The following is a 19,249-nucleotide window of genomic DNA, read 5'->3' as shown; positions in this document are numbered from 1 at the left end:
GGTTACCTACAAACAAGCAACATTTCTGGCTCTCACAGACCTGTAACTTCTTCTTTAAGAGGCTCCTCTGTCCTCCACTCGTTACCTGTATTAATGGCACCTGTTTGAACTTGTTATCAGTATAAAAGACACCTGTCCACAACCTCAAACAGTCACACTCCAAACTCCACTATGGCCAAGACCAAAGAGCTGTCAAAGGACACCAGAAACACAATTGTAGACCTGCACCAGGCTGGGAAGACTGAATCTGCAATGGGTAAGCAGCTTGGTTTGAAGAAATCAACTGTGGGAGCAATTATTAGGAAATGGAAGACATACAAGACCACTGATAATCTCCCTCGATCTGGGGCTCCACGCAAGATCTCACCCCGTGGGGTCAAAATGATCACAAGAACGGTGAGCAAAAATCCCAGAACCACACGGGGGGACCTAGTGAATGACCTGCAGAGAGCTGGGACCAAAGTAACAAAGCCTACCATCAGTAACACACTACGCCGCCAGGGACTCAAATCCTGCAGTGCCAGACGTGTCCCCCTGCTTAAGCCAGTACATGTCCAGGCCCGTCTGAAGTTTGCTAGAGTGCATTTGGATGATCCAGATTGGGAGAATGTCATATGGTCAAATGAAACCAAAATAGAACTTTTTGGTAAAAACTCAACTCGTCGTGTTTGGAGGACAAAGAATGCTGAGTTGCATCCAAAGAACACCATACCTACTGTGAAGCATGGGGGTGGAAACATCATGCTTTGGGGCTGTTTTTCTGCAAAGGGACCAGGACGACTGATCCGTGTAAAGGAAAGAATGAATGGGGCCATGTATCGTGAGATTTTGAGTGAAAACCTCCTTCCATCAGCAAGGGCATTGAAGATGAAACGTGGCTGGGTCTTTCAGCATGAGAATGATCCCAAACACACCGCCCGGGCAACGAAGGAGTGGCTTCGTAAGAAGCATTTCAAGGTCCTGGAGTGGCCTAGCCAGTCTCCAGATCTCAACCCCATAGAAAATCTGGAGGGAATTGAAAGTCTGTGTTGCCCAGCGACAGCCCCAAAACATCACTGCTCTAGAGGAGATCTGCATGGAGGAATGGGCCAAAATACCAGCAACAGTGTGTGAAAACCTTGTGAAGACTTACAGAAAACGTTTGACCTGTGTCATTGCCAACAAATGGTATATAACAAAGTATTGAGAAACTTTTGTTATTGACCAAATACTTATTTTCGACCATAATTTGCAAATAAATTGCAAATAAATTCATTAAAAATCCTACAATGTGATTTTCTGGATTTCTCATTTTGTCTGTCATAGTTGATGTGTACCTATGATGAAAATTACAGGCCTCTCTCATCTTTTTAAGTGGGAGAACTTGCACAATTGGTGGCTGACTAAATACTTTCCACTGTATTACTGCTAGCTGATTTACATTGCACCATAGTGGCTAACAATACATTTAGGTGGTGGTTGCAGCTCATGCCTAGTTTCCTGTAGTTCAGATGTGGCCACGTTAGATTTACAATGTGTTTCGTCAGCTGAATATTATGAAACTTCTATATTATCAAATTCCACTGATATGATGTATCAACTTGTATTTTATAGAGGCCAAGGCATTAACTATGCAATTAATAAAATACAACTAATACAACTTGAAACTCTGAAAAAATATTGAAAATGTTTTTATTTTATTTTTTATTGTTAATAAAAGAAGTATAAAAATATAAATATAAAACAATATGACTTGGCATTCAAACAACATGAATTCAGTGTGTGACTGTTACCCTACAACATACACATCCTTATTACATTGTACACCTACAGTATATGATGAAATGGCTCCACAGTTTGACGAATAAACCTAACCAACCATTCACATGAACATTGCTTGCCAAACAAAGATGGCGAATATGATATAGTATGTCCATCATGGAAAAGCAGTTCATACATATATCTATTTCAAATTTACTTTGCAGGAAAAGCTATTTTTTTCTCCAATAAACATTGATAGTATACAAGACTACTATCTCACTCCTCAGTTACAAAACACATTGTCCACACCATTGTTCACAAAATGTCCTAAAATTCAAAGGCATCTTTACTGATTATAACCAAAAACAGTAAAACAGTAAGAAATGTCACCACCAGTAGTGAGTTTAATGTTTAAGTCATGAATTCTACTTGACCAGCCATATGAATCAATGGATGGGTGGCAGGATAATGTGTGAGAGAGATTATCAATACATGTCGTTGATGATGAGCTCCTGTAGTATAGGCCTAACCGTGATCTAGGTTTCTCTCTCCGTGTCCTTCCCTATATACATGTCCGCTAGTTTTTTGAACGGCGGCCCCCAGTTGCTGAGGTAATCGTACTCCTGGTCCCCCTCCGTAGCTCCTGACTCCAGAGAGCTGAGGGACTCGGCTAGCGAGCCGCTCCCCTCATAGGCGTAGGTGGCAAGGGAGTCATACGGGGGCGCGGTGGGGTCTGAGTCGTTCTCATGGAGCCTCCCGTGAATGAAGTCTCTGACGTCGGCGTTATCCTTTATAGGTGATGTCCTCCCGAAGGGAAACAGCATCTCTGGGATGATGTCCCTGCGCAGCTTGTTAGCGTCCATCACCTCCGGGTTGCGCAGCGTGCCGATATCAAAGGCCTGGGTGTCCTCCTCTCCGCCCCCTTCATCGTTGTAGCTGACGACGTTGTCTCTCACATCCTCTTTGGAGATGATCAGAGGCTCCTTCTTCCTCTGTTGCCTCCTCAGGGCAGTGAACAGCACCACGATTACTACAGACACACACAGACAGACAGAAAAACTTGAGTATGAGATGGGAGAGGAGAGGAGTGTGCTTCGATACATGTGCCATTCATTAAGTAAACTAAGGAATACACACCGGAGAGAAAGACATTTGCTCTCAGTGACAAATACGCTGCACTGCCCCGGGCACTCACCTCCTTTAAATAAAGATTGAGCAGAACAAGCTTTTCTTTCTCTTTTCCCCTGAACATCACATTCACTGTAGAACATCTGTAGCACTTGAAAGAGCCCTTTATTTCCCTCTCTCTCAAGTCAGACTACCCGTACTCACATAATTAAATACATTTTATTCTATTTTCATTTCTGAGCAGGACTTTAAAGCCAAACTTTCCAGCTCAAGCAGGAATTTGCATCCAGAGAGTGGCGCTCTGAAAGCGTGGGATTTGTGTTGTTGATGGTACAGCTCATAATTTTCATGAAAAAGGAGCAAATGAGAATACAACTAATTCTCTCACATTGGGGCCTCCTCCTCATCCCCCTCCTCCTCTTTCTCACCTCTCAGCAGGTGCTGTAGTGCTCTACCTGCCTCCCACCCAGGTGTTAATTACAAAGCTCTTTCTGCAGGAGTGGCTCTTTAGAGGCCCAGTTACCAGGCCTTTCTGACTGATACCCTAGTGTTAGGCGGTGTGGGGTGGCATGGAGCAGTGTGATGCAGCGTGGAGGAGGAGGAGGAGGAGCGCAAACCGTTCCAGCTCAGCGTCAACTGCCTGCCTGTCTGTCTGCCTGTCTGTCAGAGGCGTAGTAGAGGTGAATTAGACAGCCTGTCAGAGGGGTTCAAGCGAGAAAACCATTGGATAATGAGCAGATGTCATGATATTTCGCTCAAGAGGCGAGCATGGGGTTCAACCTTCAGCACTTCCAATCTGCGTGAGCCAGAAGCCAGAGCTACAGTAGAGCTCTCTCCAGTGTCAGACAGACAAGTGAAGGGGGACTGTGAGGAGGAACAAGCACACCATGCAGTGGAATAAATGTAAATACTTTATTTGCTAGCGAGGGATCAGTGGCTAGGCGAGGATGCGAGCTAGATTCAAGTCGGGCGGAGATTATGGAACAAGTGTTTGTGAAAGGAAGAGAGCACACATGAACAGGTGAACACATCAACATATGAGCTGGGTCTAAGCAGTATTGAGTGAGGAGGATGAATAGCATACACACTCATTTAAGCAATAAAAACATGAGAACCTGTGCATTATCATGAATAACACAGGGCTAAGGGCTGTTCTTAGCCACGACGCGAAGCAGAGTACACAAACAAAACTCAACATCCTTAATAGGATCACGGATGATGCTGTTTAGGTAGCACTGGGGTTATGCTTGGCCAAGTGCAATACCAGGTTCAAAGTCCTTATGCCCTTGAACATAAGGACTACATATTTACTGCTTTTTGCTGGGGAAAAGACATGCACACTTGCTGTTTTGCACTTTGTGCTTTTACATACTGCATTAGCTCACAAAGGAGGCTGAAGTGGTGCTTTAGGATGCCAGGAAATAGCATGTGACCTACTTTAGCAAGGGAAAACACAAATACCTTTTTGTCAAGTGGATATAACCAATAATAAAAGCTTTCATCCCGCTGCACCATATTCATGAGGAAACACACTATTCACACATGCAGCCAGCAAAATAATGTCTCAGTGAGTGGCCCTACTTTCAACTTTCTTTAGTTGAAGAAGTTTGATGATGAAAGGAATAACACAAAGCAATAACACAAAGCAATAACACAGAAGTAGCACAGAGGATTTAAGTGCTGTCGAAGGAGCTAGCTAGTACCTGAAGCAAATGAAGTCCCTTCTCGCTCAGTAGGGTTCTATCACATTATGATCCAGGATATTTGTGGCTACAGACCAGTTCATTACACATGCAGTATAGTTTATTGTGGTAGAGTCCGACACAGCCTAGAATAATTGCTTCAGCTTTGTAATAAGTGACTTGGATTGCTGTGTCTTACTGTACTGTATGTTCAGACTTAAGAATACTACTTAAGTGCTCTGACTCTGTTTGATTTGGGCTTCTCCCAAATGGCACCATATTCCCTATATAGTGAGGGAAAAAAGTATTTGATCCCCTGCTGATTTTGTACGTTTGCCCACTGACAAAGAAATGATCAGTCTATAATTTTAATGGTAGGTTTATTTGAACAGTGAGAGACAGAATAACAACAAAAAAATCCAGTGATTGCCAACAAGGGTTTTGCCACCAAGTACTAAGTCATGTTTTGCAGAGGGGTCAAATACTTATTTCCCTCATTAAAATGCAAATCAATTTATAACATTTTTGACATGCGTTTTTCTGGATTTTTTTGTTGTTATTCTGTCTCTCACTGTTCAAATAGACCTACCATAAAAATTATAGTCTGATCATTTCTTTGTCAGTGGGCAAACGTACAAAATCAGCATGGGATCAAATACTTTTTTCCCTCACTGTATTGTGCACTACATTTGACCAGAGCCTTATGGGCTCTACACAGGGAATAGGGTGTCATTTGTTATGCGCCCATTGACTGTACCAGTGTGATTGATTGTGATACTTACTCAAGAGGATGATGACACAGAGCAGGATAGCCACCAGTGCTCCAGTGCTCAGCCCGGCAGACAGCAGAGCCTCTGTGTTGCAGGACTGCACGTTCCCCCGGCTGTCACAGGCACACACGTTCACAGTCAAAGTGCTGGTGCTGCTCTGGATAGGGTAGTCGTTGTCTGAGATCACCACGGGCAGTAGGTATGTATTCATCTCACGCCGGCTAAATCCTCCCCTTCGAGTGAGGATCCTGGCTGTGTTATCTAAGGGGTGGATCGCAGAGGGAAGGAAGAGGGGATATGAGAAATTAAAGGTTGTTTTTCATGTTTAGAACAAATGTTCTCTGTACTGATTGTAACATTGCAGCTCCATAGGTTACAAAAAAGTACATTTGTTAATACCATTCACACCACTAAGACCAGATAATGGCCAGATAAAAAGCATAAGGCTAACATTTAGCTACCTTCATTGTCAATGATAGTGAAATTTGGATTGGAGGAACTTATACTGAAGACAAACTTATGTCCAACAAGGGGCTCATCGGTGTCAACTGCACTTATCGTCTGAATCAGCTGTGGATAGTGAAACAAAAAGGCATTAGAAAACATATGTTTCTTCAGGCTTTTCTTCAGCATTTGTAGTATTATAATGTCATACATCTAATGTACCTGTCCAGACTTGACATTTTCACAGACAAATGTCTCGTAATACATGGCAAATTCAGGTGCATTGTCATTTACGTCCAGGACCCGTATGAACACTGGGACTCGAGTGGTTTGGCGAGGGTTATCTAAACAAGATGTTTGAAAACGTGTTAGTAGGCCCATACAGTAGACCCCTCAAATTAAAATCTGGACCTTGAAGCCAGTTCCACTGCTTTTTTTATTTCTTCCCCTCTAATCAGGGACTGATTTAGACCTGGGACACCAGGTGGGTGCAATTAATTATCAGGTAGAACAGAAAAACAGCAGTAGTCTGGACCTCATAGGGTAAGATTTGAATACACCTGCAGTAGACATTAGCAGATTCATTTTAAAAATAACATACAGTGCAGACCCCTTGACTTTTTCACATTTTGTTACGTTACAGCCTTATTCCCCTCATCAATCTACACACAATACCCCATAATGACAAAGCAAAAACAGTTTTTTAGTAATGTTTGCAACCCCCCACCACAAAAAAGGGAAATATCACATTTACATAAGTATTCAGAGCCTTTACTCAGTACTTTGTTGAAGCACCTTTGGCAGCGATTACAGCCTCGAGTCTTGGGTACGATTCTACAAGCTTGGCACACCTGTATTTGGGGAGTTTCTCCCATTGTTCTCTGCAGATCCTCTCAAACTCTGTCAGGTTGGATGGGGAGCGTCACTGCACAGCTATTTTCAGGTCTCTCCAGAGATGTTTGATCGGGTTCAAGTACGGGCTCTGGCTGGGCCACTCAAGAACATTCAGAGACTTGTCCCGAAGCCACTGCTGCGTTGTCTTGCCTGTGTGCTTAGGGTCATTGTCCTGTTGGAAGGTGAACCGTTGCCCCAATCTGAGGTCCTGAGCGCTCTGGAGCAGGATTTGATCAAGGATTTCTCTATACTTTGCTCTGTTCATCTTTCTCTCCATCCTGACTAGTGTCCCAGTCCCAGCCGCTGAAAAACATCCCCACAGCATGATGCTGCCACCACCAAGATTCAACGTAGGGATGGTATTGGCCAGATGATGAGCGGTGCCAGAGTTCAATCTTGGTTTCATCAGACCAGAGAATGTTGTTTCTCATGGTCTGAGAGTCCTTTTGGTGCCTTTTGGCAAACTCCAAGCAGGCTGCTATGTGCCTTTTACTGAGGAGTGGCTTCAGTCTGGCCACTCTACCAAAAAGGTCTGATTGGTGGAGTGCTGCAGAGACGGTTGTCCTTCTGGAAGGTTGTCCTTCTGAAGCTCTGTCAGAGTGACCAATGGGTTCTTGTTCACCTCCCTGACCAAGGTCCTTCTCCCCCGATTGCTCAGTTTGGCCAGGCAGCCAGCTCTAGGAAGAGTCTTGGTGGTTTCAAACTTCTTCCATTTAAGAATGATGGAGGCCACTGTGTTCTTGGGGACCTTCAATGCTGCAGACATTTTTTGGTAACCTTCCCCAAATCTGTGCCTTGACACAATCCTGTCTCGGAGCTCTACGGACAATTCCATCAACCTCATAGCTTGGTTTTTGCTCCATGCACTGTCAACTGTGGGACCTTATATAGACAGGTGTGTGGCTTTCCAAATCATGTCTAATCAATTGAATTTACCACAGGTGGACTCCAATCAGTTGTAGAAACATCTCAAGGATGATCAATGGAAACAGGATGCGCCTGAGCTCAATTTCAAACAGTGCTCCACGGTGGGGTTATGGTATGGGAAGGCATAAGCTACGGACAACGAACACAATTGCATTTTATCGATGGCAATTTGAATGCACAGAGATACCGTGAAGAGATACTGAGGCCCATTGTAGTGCCATTCCTCCACCGCCATCACCTCATATTTCAGCATGATAATGCACGGTCCCATGTCGCAAGGATCTGTACACAATTCCTGGAAGCTGAAAATCTTCCAGTTCTTCCATGGCCTGCATACTCAACAGACATGTCACCCACTGAGCATGTTTGGGATGCTCTGAATCGACGTGTACGACAGCGTGTTACAGTTCCTGCCAATGTCCAGCAACTTTGCACAGCCATTGAAGAGGAGTGGGACAACATTCCACAGGCCACAATAAACAGCTTGATCAACTGTATGCGAAAGAGGTCGCGCTGCATGAGGCAAATGGTGGTAACACCAGATACAGACTGGTTTTCTGATCCATGCCCCTACCATTTTTTAAAAAGGAATCTGCGACCAACGGAAGCATATATGTATTCCCAGTCATGTGAAATCCATATTTTAGGGCCTGATTGAATTTATTTCAATTGATTTATTTCCTTATAAGAACTGTAACTCAATAAAATCTTTGAAATTGTTGCAAGTTGCGTTTTATATATTTGTTCAGTGTATGCCCCGACTGAACACAATCTACGGGAACAGTTCCTCTTGGGTCTTGAAGAGGGTGCCCTAACTCGTGACCTGATGACCTATGCCCGCTGTAACTTGGGACTGTGCTTTGACGACTTACGCCTGAAGGCCATGCTACTGCAAGAGGAACATGGTAGCAAAAAGTGGGCTGAGATAAAATGTTCTGCTGTTGCAGAGTCTCGTTCGCACGAATCTGACTGAAAGCAGGCCCTTAAACACTTGGGATGCCGAAGGTAATCCAATCTGCTATCGCCGCAAACAGGCTGGAAACATAGCTAGGTTCTGTAGGGGGCTCTCAGAATCTGGGCCGGCTTTAAACTAGCCAGCCCTGCTGCTAAGGTCCGAGCGGTAGGGTCAGCTGGTTTTGCCAACTCAACTTTTATTGGAGACTGTCCAACAGTGGACATTTGTATAGATGGAGTTAAGCTCACTGGGCTATTAGATACTAGCTCTTAGGTCACCCTTATGCAACAGCAACTATTGAACAAACACTTCCCTAACAGCAAGATAGGGGTGGGAGAGGCTTCTTCAATTCTGACCCTCAAAGCTGCAAATGGCCTAGACATTCCATATGTAGGTTATGCAATCATGGATTTTTTAATTGAAGGTGTCAAGATACCAAACCTTGGAGTTGTGTCAAAGACTAATGTTCAACTAACCCCCTGATCGGGGGCATGAACGATGAACGTTTTTAATGCATGTTGGGATACTTTATTTCAAAGCCAAGAGTGGCCAGTGTCTTTGTCCTGCCAGAACCCCAAGTCCCAACAGACCTGGAGACAAGCCTTTGCCACCTGCCAACAGACCATCGGCACCAGTGGAGGGGATGAGTCCCTGGGTTACGTCTGGCCCGCCAACCGACGAGGAATCCGTGTTCCAGCCAGGAACGAAGTTGTGCTATCGGGATGTGCCCGGATGGGCCCGCAGGGCAGTGACTCTGTGGGCTTGTGGAGGCCTTACCGGACCCAGATGCTGTAGGGGTGGCAAGAACACTGGCTGTGGTAAAAAATGGGAGAGTTCCAGTTCGTATTTTCAATCTGCACCCTTTCAGTCTGTCTATAGGCCACTACCGGAATCTGCAGAGTGTCAGTCGTGTTGATGAGGTGGATGTACATGGACCTGGAGATCTGAGCCTGATGCTGGAGGGTGTAGTCCAGGTGGGCGTCGTGGAGCCCTGCACAGTCCTAGAAGATGTGGAGTCCAGCTTTGATGTGAGCAGCCTGATGGACAGACCAGACCTCGCTGAATAACAGCAAGCAGAACTCAGTGCTCTGCTGCAGAAGTGGGAGAAGGTTTTTGCTGCTAATGCTGAAGATTTTGGAAGGACTGACATTGTTCAACACAGAATACCTTAAGGTTTCGGCCCTTAAATTGTATAATCTGCAAAAGCTCCAGTCCTTGGGTTGCTTAAATAGCTGAAGTGAGTAAGGTATACTTTGAGCGCAATAAACCTTTTGACCACTAGTGGGGGAAGTTGGCATTTTTGTGTAGATTAAAGTAAGTGGAACTTTGTGACTCACAAGGATTATTTTTCCCTTCCCAGAGACTCACCACACTCAACAAAGCAGAGTGGTTCACGACCCTAGACCTAGCCAGCGGATATTGCCAGGTGGAGATGGACCCACAGGACCGCAAAAAGACGGACTTCACCACACATGTAGGGCTCTATGAGTTTGACAGGGTGCCCTTTGGGCTTTGTAATGCACCTGCCACCTTTGATAAAACAATGTCTCTGTGGGCAGATCACAGAGTCCCATTTAGTCTATCTTGATGAGATCATTGTCTATACTTCTGACTTCTCATCCCACTTGCAGCACCTTGACAGGGTCTTTGAGAGACTTGAGACATGGACTGAAGCTGAAACCTAGAAAGTGTAAGTTTCAACAGCAGGTAAAATTCCTGATGCATGTGGTAGACAGGAGTGGAGTCATGCCTGACCCAGACAAGATGTATTCTGTTACTGACAGGGCCACCTCGACCACGGTCAAACAGGTCAAGGCTTTCCTTTCCTTTCCTAGGCCTAGCGGGGTACTACAGACGTTTTGTATAAGGATTTGCTAAGATTGCACGCCCCTTCCTGCTGACAAGAGGTCAGGGATCAATAAGGTCAATTGGTCGCCAGCCTGTCAATCCTCGTTTGAGCAACTGAAGGCAGCCCTAACCCAGGACCCAGTCTTGTCTTTTTCCTACTCTTTGTAGTTTACACTGATGCCAGTAACCAAGGGCTTGGGGCAGTCCTAGCTCAAATGCAAGATGGCCGTGAGCGTGTGATAGCCTACACTAGTCGCAGCCTGCACCCAACTGAATGTAATGATGCTAACTACAGCTCTTTCAAGTTAGAACTCCGGGCCTTGAAATGGGCCATCACAGAGAAATTTCAGCACTACCTGACGGGGACTAAGTTAACTGTTTTTAACAGATAATAACCCAGTTGCTCATCTACAAACTGCCCAGCTGGGTGTCGTGGAGCAAAGGTGGGTTGCCCAACTCCCCTCTTTTGATTTCACTGTGAAGTGTCGTTCTGAGTAAGAGAACACTAACGCTGATGCCCTGTCTAGGTTCCCTCCAGTCTCCTTGCCCACAGGAAATGTGACCAGCTGCATGCCGGCCGGCATGAACCTGACCACTGCTGTGACAGCACGAGGTCCACAGGAGGACTCTGAGCTGCCGTGGGACGATTGAAAAACCTGGCAAGAAGGTGTCCCTGATGTTCAGAAAGTCAAGTGGTATGTTGGAATGGGATTGATGCCAGGGAGCCTAGAGAGGAGAGCTGTGCCCCAAAAAGTAAAATGTCTGTTCCAACAACAGAGGAAACTAAAGATCTGTAAAGATGTGCTGTGCCATGAAGTAATTAACTCTAACACCCATGAGCAACTCTCCCAGATTGTCTGCCCAGCATCTAGGTGCAGAGAGGTGTGGAGGAAGTACCATGTGACTGCCGACCCAGGAGTGGAGCGGACCTTGTCCAGCATTCGGCGACACTTCTACTGGCCATGCATGGAGGAGGAGGTATGGCGTTTCCACTCTGGATGTGTTGTCTGTAGCCTGCAGAGAGACAGGGTACAGGCCAGGGCCGCCTTAAACCCCATTCCAGTGTCCTTCCCCCTGGAAGTGGTTGCCCTAGACTACCCCTCCCTCAGTAGGCCCCTAGATAGTTATCAAAATATCTCAGTCATGATTGACATGTTTACCTGATATGCATGGGCTGTCCCTACTCGTGATCAGACAGCAAAAACCACAGTCGGAGCAGTGTGGTCCCATGCAGTCCAGACATTTTGGGTGCCCCTCCCATTTCCACTCTGATATGAGCCCAAATTTTGTGTCAGCTTTGATGCAACAAGTCTGTGAAATGTATGGCATCTCTAAGAGTAGTATGACCCCATACAATCCAGCAGGGAATGGCAGGGTTGAACGGATGAACAAAACATTGTTGAACATGTTGCGCACCTTGGAGGCAGAGAAGTGGAGTAGGTGGCCAGAGCACATCCCAAGCTATTTCAAGGCTACAACAACACTATGCATAGCTCCACAGGCTATGTACCGACGTATCTCATGTTTGGTTGCCACTTATGACTCCCAGTAGATGTTAGGCGTAAATCCCCCTAAGCCAAAGCACAACCCCAGTGAGTGGGTTAGTGACCATCACCAAAGGTTGACCTTTGCTTATGACCTAGCCAAAAATAAAATGGGGGACACAGCTGAGCAACACAAGAAGGACTATGACTGCAAAGCACAGGCTTTATCCGTACTTCCGGGTGAGCGGGTGTGGGTGCGAGACAGGAACAGGCAGGGACAGGGTGAGCTGCACAGCTGGTGGAATCCAGAACCCCACGTAGTTGTAGGTCAAGTAGCCGACACCGGGGTCGTATACAAAGTCCGACCAGAGAAGGATGGGAAAGAGAGAACCCTACACAGAAATGCCCTTAAACATTGTATTGCCCCAGAAGGTGAAACCCCTGAACAGGAACTTACACCCATAGTTGAGGCAGAGGCTGGAGTAGACCCCCCATTCTATGTTTTTTTATGTTGTCCCTGCTGCTGAGCCCCATGAAGCAGATGTTATACCCCTGCGCTCCACTTGGGCTAGCCTTGGACAACCACCAGCTCATTAAAGTTTGGGGATGTCACGCTGCTGTGGACACTAAACTTTGATTTAATTGGAAAGGCTCACATTGTTGCAGACTGATTTTCCTACACGATTGCCTGAAACATTGATTATTCCATTATATTGTATTTTCATGTTTATTTGAGTTTTCTTCCTAATACTCACTCCCGCCGTGAATGCTGAACTTCCTAATGAGGACAATTCGGTCTGATAAGCGGCCCTTTGAGCCAACCGAAACTGTGGGCGCTACCCGTGTGGACCTATGGGGCTGGGACAGTGGTTGTCCATCCTGGTTGTGACCAGATATATGCAGATGTGGAATGACTGGAGCGGAACGCTGTGGATATCACGCAGGAAGATTGTAAGTAGACTTGGTCTATTTTATGTAGTGGAAGATGCACCGATTATAGTGCCGGCTATGGGTCCTCGCTGGATTTGCTGCTGTGCTCGGTTGGTCAGCTATAATGGCTAATATTAGTTAAGTTATGTGGTGATTTAGCGTTATTTGCACATTGCACCGTTTATACTTGAATATTACACAGATTCCTTGGTTTGAGATTTTATACATTTAAAACTCTTGCCAATTTTGCACATTCTTGCCAGAGTGCACGTATCTGTGGGACAAGGCTCTGTGTTTTAGAGAACTCCAACGCTTCTGGGCTGCAGATGTTTTATTCTAACTTATCTGAGTTCCTCATAACCACACCTAGGTGGCGTAGTTCAGCTACATTACATATACCCTTTGGCTGCCTGACACATGCATAGACATTTTTTTGCAAAACAAGGTAAAGAAAAGGGATTATAATCTTACTTATTTCAGTTGCAACAACAGAGATGTTATGCCATTTGGACATCTCCCTGTCGAGGGCTTTCAGTGTTGTAATGGTGCCATTTACAGAATCAATGTTGAATAGTCTCTCCAGATCGGTATGGCGGTCAATGGAGTATCTGCAGAGAGTAATACAAATACATAATTTGATTGTGTAAAAATATCCACATTTTTTATATACCCATATCTACACATTAAACAAATTAAAGAATCTGGACATTATTTATTTCCCCCGACAGTAGGCCATTTGCACAAGGCTGTCCCTGTTTCTTGTAATCAATTCCATCAAGTCCCCTGTAGCTCAGTTGGTAGAGCATGGCGCTTGCAACGCCAGGGTTGGGGTTCGTTTCCCACGTGGGGCCAGTATGAAAATGTATGCACTCACTAACTGTAAGTCGCTCTGGATAAGAGCGTCTGCTAAATGACTTAAACGTAAATACCATTACATTAGAGCATAATAACACACGCCTCTATGAGAAAATACATTACAAATCACCCATTGTTGGTCCCCACATTCCTCTATTTCCTTTGTCAGGAAATGATGAATCCTTCTATACTACTGTCTCATTCATCACTGTCAACTTACATATTCCACTGACATTTCATGATTTGCAACACAATCCTCCCATGCTGCACAAGCAGAGACTGGCATGTCTCCATGTTGGAGACAGACAGACAGATACACAGACATATACACAGACAGAAAAAGACACAAACAGACAGGCACCATATGTGTGGAATGGCAGAACAGAGCAGTGTGAATCGATAGAGCAAATGAGGCTCTTTCACTTTGACTTTGTGCCGCTACCGCACTGGGCTAGTTTACATAATTATGTGGATATAAACAGGGTCTGTATTCTCTTCACAGTGCCACAAACTTCCGCTGGGAAATCACCAGGAGGGACCCATGAATAATTTGCTTTTCTTCAAACCTCCCTTCCCCTCTCCCTCCCTCACTCCACACTGACACTAGGATAAACTGATGGATTAGATTTAGCCAAGCTAACCATATTTCCACCCCCCCAAAAAAACAGATTAGAGGAAACTTTGAATTGTTGTTATAGACTTGATACCACACCAAGAATCATTTGTTTCTCTTGCTGCGTTTATTCTTACACCATAACCGTCCATTAGGTCATAAAACAATCAAATTACCTCAAACGGCTTTATTCAGCAGGAGAACATAAAATCAAATCAATCTAATTTTATTTGTCACATACACCGAATACAACAATGAACTGCTTACTTACGAGCCCTTACCCGACAATGCAAAGTAAAATAGTACAAAAAGTAGCAAATAAAAACAGTAACACAATAGATAACAAAAACAAGGCTATATACAACAAGTACCGGTACAGAACCAATGTGCAGTGGTATGAGGTAATACAGTTGAAGTCGGAAGTTTACATACACTTAGGTTTTTCAACCACTCCACAAATGTATTGTTAACAAACTATAGTTTTGGCAAGTCGGTTAGGACATATACCTTGTGCATGACACAAGTAATTTTTCCAACAATTGTTTACAGACAGATTATTTATAATTTTAAGTTGTGCTTTGCTGCAGGAGGGACTGTTGCACTTCACAAAATTGATGGCATCATGAGGAAGGAAAATGATGTGGATATATTGAAGCAACATCTCAAGACATCAGTCAGGAATCTTTTTTTTATTTTACCTTTATTTAACCAGGTAAGCCAGTTGAGAACAAGTTCTCATTTACAACTGCGAGCTGGCCAAGATAAAGTAAAGCAGTGCGATAAAAACAACAACACAGAGTTACATATGGGGTAAAACAAAACATAAAGTCAAAAATACCACAGAAAATACACTGCTCAAAAAAATAAAAGGAACACTTAAACAACACAATGTAACTCCAAGTCAATCACACTTCTGTGAAATCAAACTGTCCACTTAGGAAGCAACACTGATTGACAATACATTTCACATGCTGTTGTGCAAATGGAATAGACAACAGGTGGAAATTATAGGCAATTAGCAAGACACCCCCAATAAAGGACTGGTTTTGCAGGTGGTGACCACAGACCACTTCTCAGTTCCTATGCTTCCTGGCTGATGTTTTGGTCACTTTTGAATGCTGGCGGTGCTTTCACTCTAGTGGTAGCATGAGACGGAGTCTACAACCCACACAAGTGGCTCAGGTAGTGCAGCTCATCCAGGATGGCACATCAATGCGAGCTGTGGCAAGAAGGTTTGCTGTGTCTGTCAGCGTAGTGTCCAGAGCATGGAGGCGCTACCAGGAGACAGGCCAGTACATCAGGAGATGTGGAGGAGGCCGTAGGAGGGCAACAACCCAGCAGCAGGACTGCTACCTCCGCCTTTGTGCAAGGAGGAGCAGGAGGAGCACTGCCAGAGCCCTGCAAAATGATCTCCATAGTCAGAAACAGACTCCATGAGGGTGGTATGAGGACCCGACGTCCACAGGTGGAGGTTGTCCTTACAGCCCAACACCATGCAGGACATTCGGCATTTGCCAGAGAACACCAAGATTGGCAAATTCACCACTGGCGCCCTGTGCTCTTCACAGATGAAAGCAGGTTCACACTGAGCACGTGACAGACGTGACAGAGTCTGGAGACGCCGTGGAGAACGTTCTGCTGCCTGCAACATCCTCCAGCATGACCGGTTTGGCGGTGGGTCAGTCATGTCAGGAGACCATCCACCACCTCATCAGGAGCATGCCCAGGCATTGTAGGGAGGTCATACAGGCACGTGGAGGCCACACACACTACTGAGCCTCATTTTGACTAGTTTTAAGGACATTACATCAAAGTTGGATCAACCTGTAGTGTGGTTTTCCACTTTAATTTTGAGGGTGACTCCAAATCCAGACCTCATGGGTTGATACATTTGATTTCCATTGATACTTTTTGTGTGATTTTGTTGTCAGCACATTCAACTATGTAAAGAAAAAAGTATTTAATAAGATTATTTCATTCATTCAGATCTAGGATGTGTTATTTTAGTGTTCCCTTTATTTTTTTGAGCAGTGTATATATATAGTGTGTGCAATTGTAGCAAGTTATTAGGCAATACATAGGCCATAGTGCAAAATAATTACAATTAGTATTAACACTGGAATGATAGATGTGCAAGAGATGATGTGCAAATAGAGATACTGGGGTGCAAATTAGCAAAAATAAATAACAATATGGGGATGAGGTAGTTGAGTGGGCTAATTTCAGAAGGGCTGTGTACAGGTGCAGTGATCGGTAAGGTGCTCTGACAACTGATGCTTAAAGTTAGTGAGGGAGATAAGAGTCTCCAGCTTCAGAGATTTTTGCAGTTCGTTCCAGTCATTGGCAGCAGAGAACTGGAGGGCATGGCAGCAAAGGAGGTGTTGGCTTTGGGGATGACCAGTGAGATATACAGTGGGGGAAAAAGTATTTAGTCAGCCACCAATTGTGCAAGTTCTCCCACTTAAAAAGATGAGAGCGGCCTGTAATTTTCATCATAGGTACACGTCAACTATGACAGACAAATTGAGAAAAAAACATCCTGAAAATCACATTGTAGGATTTTTAATGAATTTATTTGCAAATTATGGTGGAAAATAAGTATTTGGTCACCTACAAACAAGCAAGATTTCTGGCTCTCACAGACCTGTAACTTCTTCTTTAAGAGGCTCCTCTGTCCTCCACTCGTTACCTGTATTAATGGCACCTGTTTGAACTTGTTATCAGTATAAAAGACACCTGTCCACAACCTCAAACAGTCACACTCCAAACTCCACTATGGCCAAGACCAAAGAGCTGTCAAAGGACACCAGAAACAAAATTGTAGACCTGCACCAGGCTGGGAAGACTGAATCTGCAATAGGTAAGCAGCTTGGTTTGAAGAAATCAACTGTGGGAGCAATTATTAGCAAATGGAAGACATACAAGACCACTGATAATCTCCCTCGATCTGGGGCTCCACGCAAGATCTCACCCCGTGGGGTCAAAATGATCACAAGAACGGTGAGCAAAAATCCCAGAACCACACGGGGGGACCTAGTGAATGACCTGCAGAGAGCTGGGACCAAAGTAACAAAGCCTACCATCAGTAACACACTACGCCGCCAGGGACTCAAATCCTGCAGTGCAAGATGTGTCCCCCTGCTTAAGCCAGTACATGTCCAGGCCCGTCTGAAGTTTGCTAGAGTGCATTTGGATGATCCAGAAGAGGATTGGGAGAATGTCATATGGTCAGATGAAACCAAAATATAACTTTTTGGTAAAAACTCAACTCGTCGTGTTTGGAGGACAAAGAATGCTGAGTTGCATCCAAAGAACACCATATCTACTGTGAAGCATGGGAGTGGAAACATCAGGATGCAAATTTCTGTTTGAAAAAGCTAGCCTTTGCTTTCCTAACTGCTTGTGTATATTGGTTCCTAACTTCCCTGAAAAGTTGCATATCGCGGGGGCTATTCGATGCTAAAGCAGTACGCCACAGGATGTTTTTGTGCTGGTCAAGGGCAGTCAAGTCAGATTAGAACCAGGGGCTATATCTGTTCTTAGTTCTGCATTTTTTGAATGGGGCATGCTTATTTAAGATTGAGAGGAAAGCACTTTTAAAGAACAACCAGGCATCCTCTACTGACGGAATGAGATCGATATCCATCCAGGATACCTGGGCCAGGTCGATTAGGAAGGCCTGCTCGCTAAAGTGTTTTAGGGAGCGTTTGACAGTGATGAGGGGTGGTCGTTTGACCGCGGACCCGTTACGGACGCTGGCAATAAGGCAGTGATCGCTGAGATCCTGGTTGAAGACAGCGGAGGTATATTTAGAGGGTAAGTTAGTCAGGATGATGTCTATGAGGGTTCCCATGTTTACGGATTTAAGGTTGTACTTGGTAGGTTCCTTGATAATTTGTGTGAGATTGAGGGCATCTAGTTTAGATTGTAGGATGGCCGGGGTGTTAAGCATATCCCAAATGGGTCTTCCAAATGGACAATGACCCCAAGTTGTGGCAAAATGGCTTAAGGACAACAAAGTCAAGGTATTGGAGTGGCCATCACAAAGCCCTGACATCAATCCTATTGAAGATTTGTGGGCAGAACTGAAAAAGCCTGTGCGAGCAAGGAGGCCTGTAAACCTGACTCAGTTACACCAGCTCTGTCAGGAGGAATGGGCCAAAATTCACCCAACTTATTGTGGGAAGCTTGTGGAAGGCTACCCGAAACGTTTGACCCAAGTTAAACAATTTAAAGGCAATGCTACCAAATACTAATTGAATGTAAGTAAACTTCTGACCCACTGGTAATGTGATGAAAGAAATAAAAGCTGAAATAAATAATTCTCTCTACTATTATTCTGACATTTCACATTCTTAAAATAAAGTGGTGATCCTAACTGACCTAAAACAGGGGATTTTTACTAGGATTAAATGTCAGGAATTGTGAAAAACTGAGTTTAAATGTATTTGGCTAAGGTGTATGTAAACGTCCGACTTCAACTGTATGTACATGTAGGTAGTGGTAAAAGTAACTAGGCAATTAGGATAGATAACAAACAGAGTAGCAGCAGTGTATGTGAAGAGTGTGTGTGTGTGTGTGTTTGTGTGTGTGGCGTCAATTTGATATGTCTCTGTGTGAGTATGTTTTGGAGTGTCAGTGTAAGTATGTGTGAGTAGAATCCAGTGAGTGTGCATCGTCAGTGCAAGAGAGTTAGTGCAAAAAAGGGTCAATGCAAATAGTCCGGGTAATCATTTGATTAACTGTTCAGCAGTCATGGCTTGGAGGTACATTTTACATTTACATTTCATTTAGCAGACGCTCTTATCCAGAGCGACTTACAGGAGCAATTAGGGTTAAGTGCCTTGCTTAAGGGCACATCGACAGATTTTTCACCTAGTCGGCTCGGGGATTAGAACCAGCGACCTTTCGGTTACTGGCACAACGCTCTTACCCACTAAGCTACCTGCCGCCCCCGAGATAGGTAGAAACTGTTCAGG

At 44.6% G+C, this 19,249-nt stretch overlaps 1 protein-coding gene across 2 annotated transcripts in view; it reads right to left on the bottom strand.

Annotated features, from left to right (window-relative positions):
* Positions 1 to 1,659: 1,659 nt before the first annotated feature.
* The window catches only part of LOC121549970 (cadherin-10), a 110,886-nt gene continuing 93,296 nt past the window's right edge, over positions 1,660 to 19,249 (bottom strand). For both annotated transcript variants that reach the window (XM_041862001.1, XM_041862000.1), the window contains exons 8-12: positions 13,274 to 13,410; positions 5,987 to 6,108; positions 5,782 to 5,890; positions 5,333 to 5,581; positions 1,660 to 2,770 (exon numbers count right to left, since the gene is read on the bottom strand). In XM_041862001.1, the coding sequence (XP_041717935.1) occupies positions 2,277 to 2,770; positions 5,333 to 5,581; positions 5,782 to 5,890; positions 5,987 to 6,108; positions 13,274 to 13,410 (1,111 nt within the window). In that variant the 3' untranslated portion in view covers positions 1,660 to 2,276. The remainder of the gene's footprint in view (positions 2,771 to 5,332; positions 5,582 to 5,781; positions 5,891 to 5,986; positions 6,109 to 13,273; positions 13,411 to 19,249) is intronic.

Source organism: Coregonus clupeaformis, chromosome 34 (genome assembly GCF_020615455.1).
Source record: "Coregonus clupeaformis isolate EN_2021a chromosome 34, ASM2061545v1, whole genome shotgun sequence".
Lineage (NCBI taxonomy): Eukaryota > Metazoa > Chordata > Actinopteri > Salmoniformes > Salmonidae > Coregonus > Coregonus clupeaformis.
The sequence above is the reverse complement of the archived record's forward strand: the minus strand, read 5'-3'. Positions and strand labels throughout refer to the sequence as shown.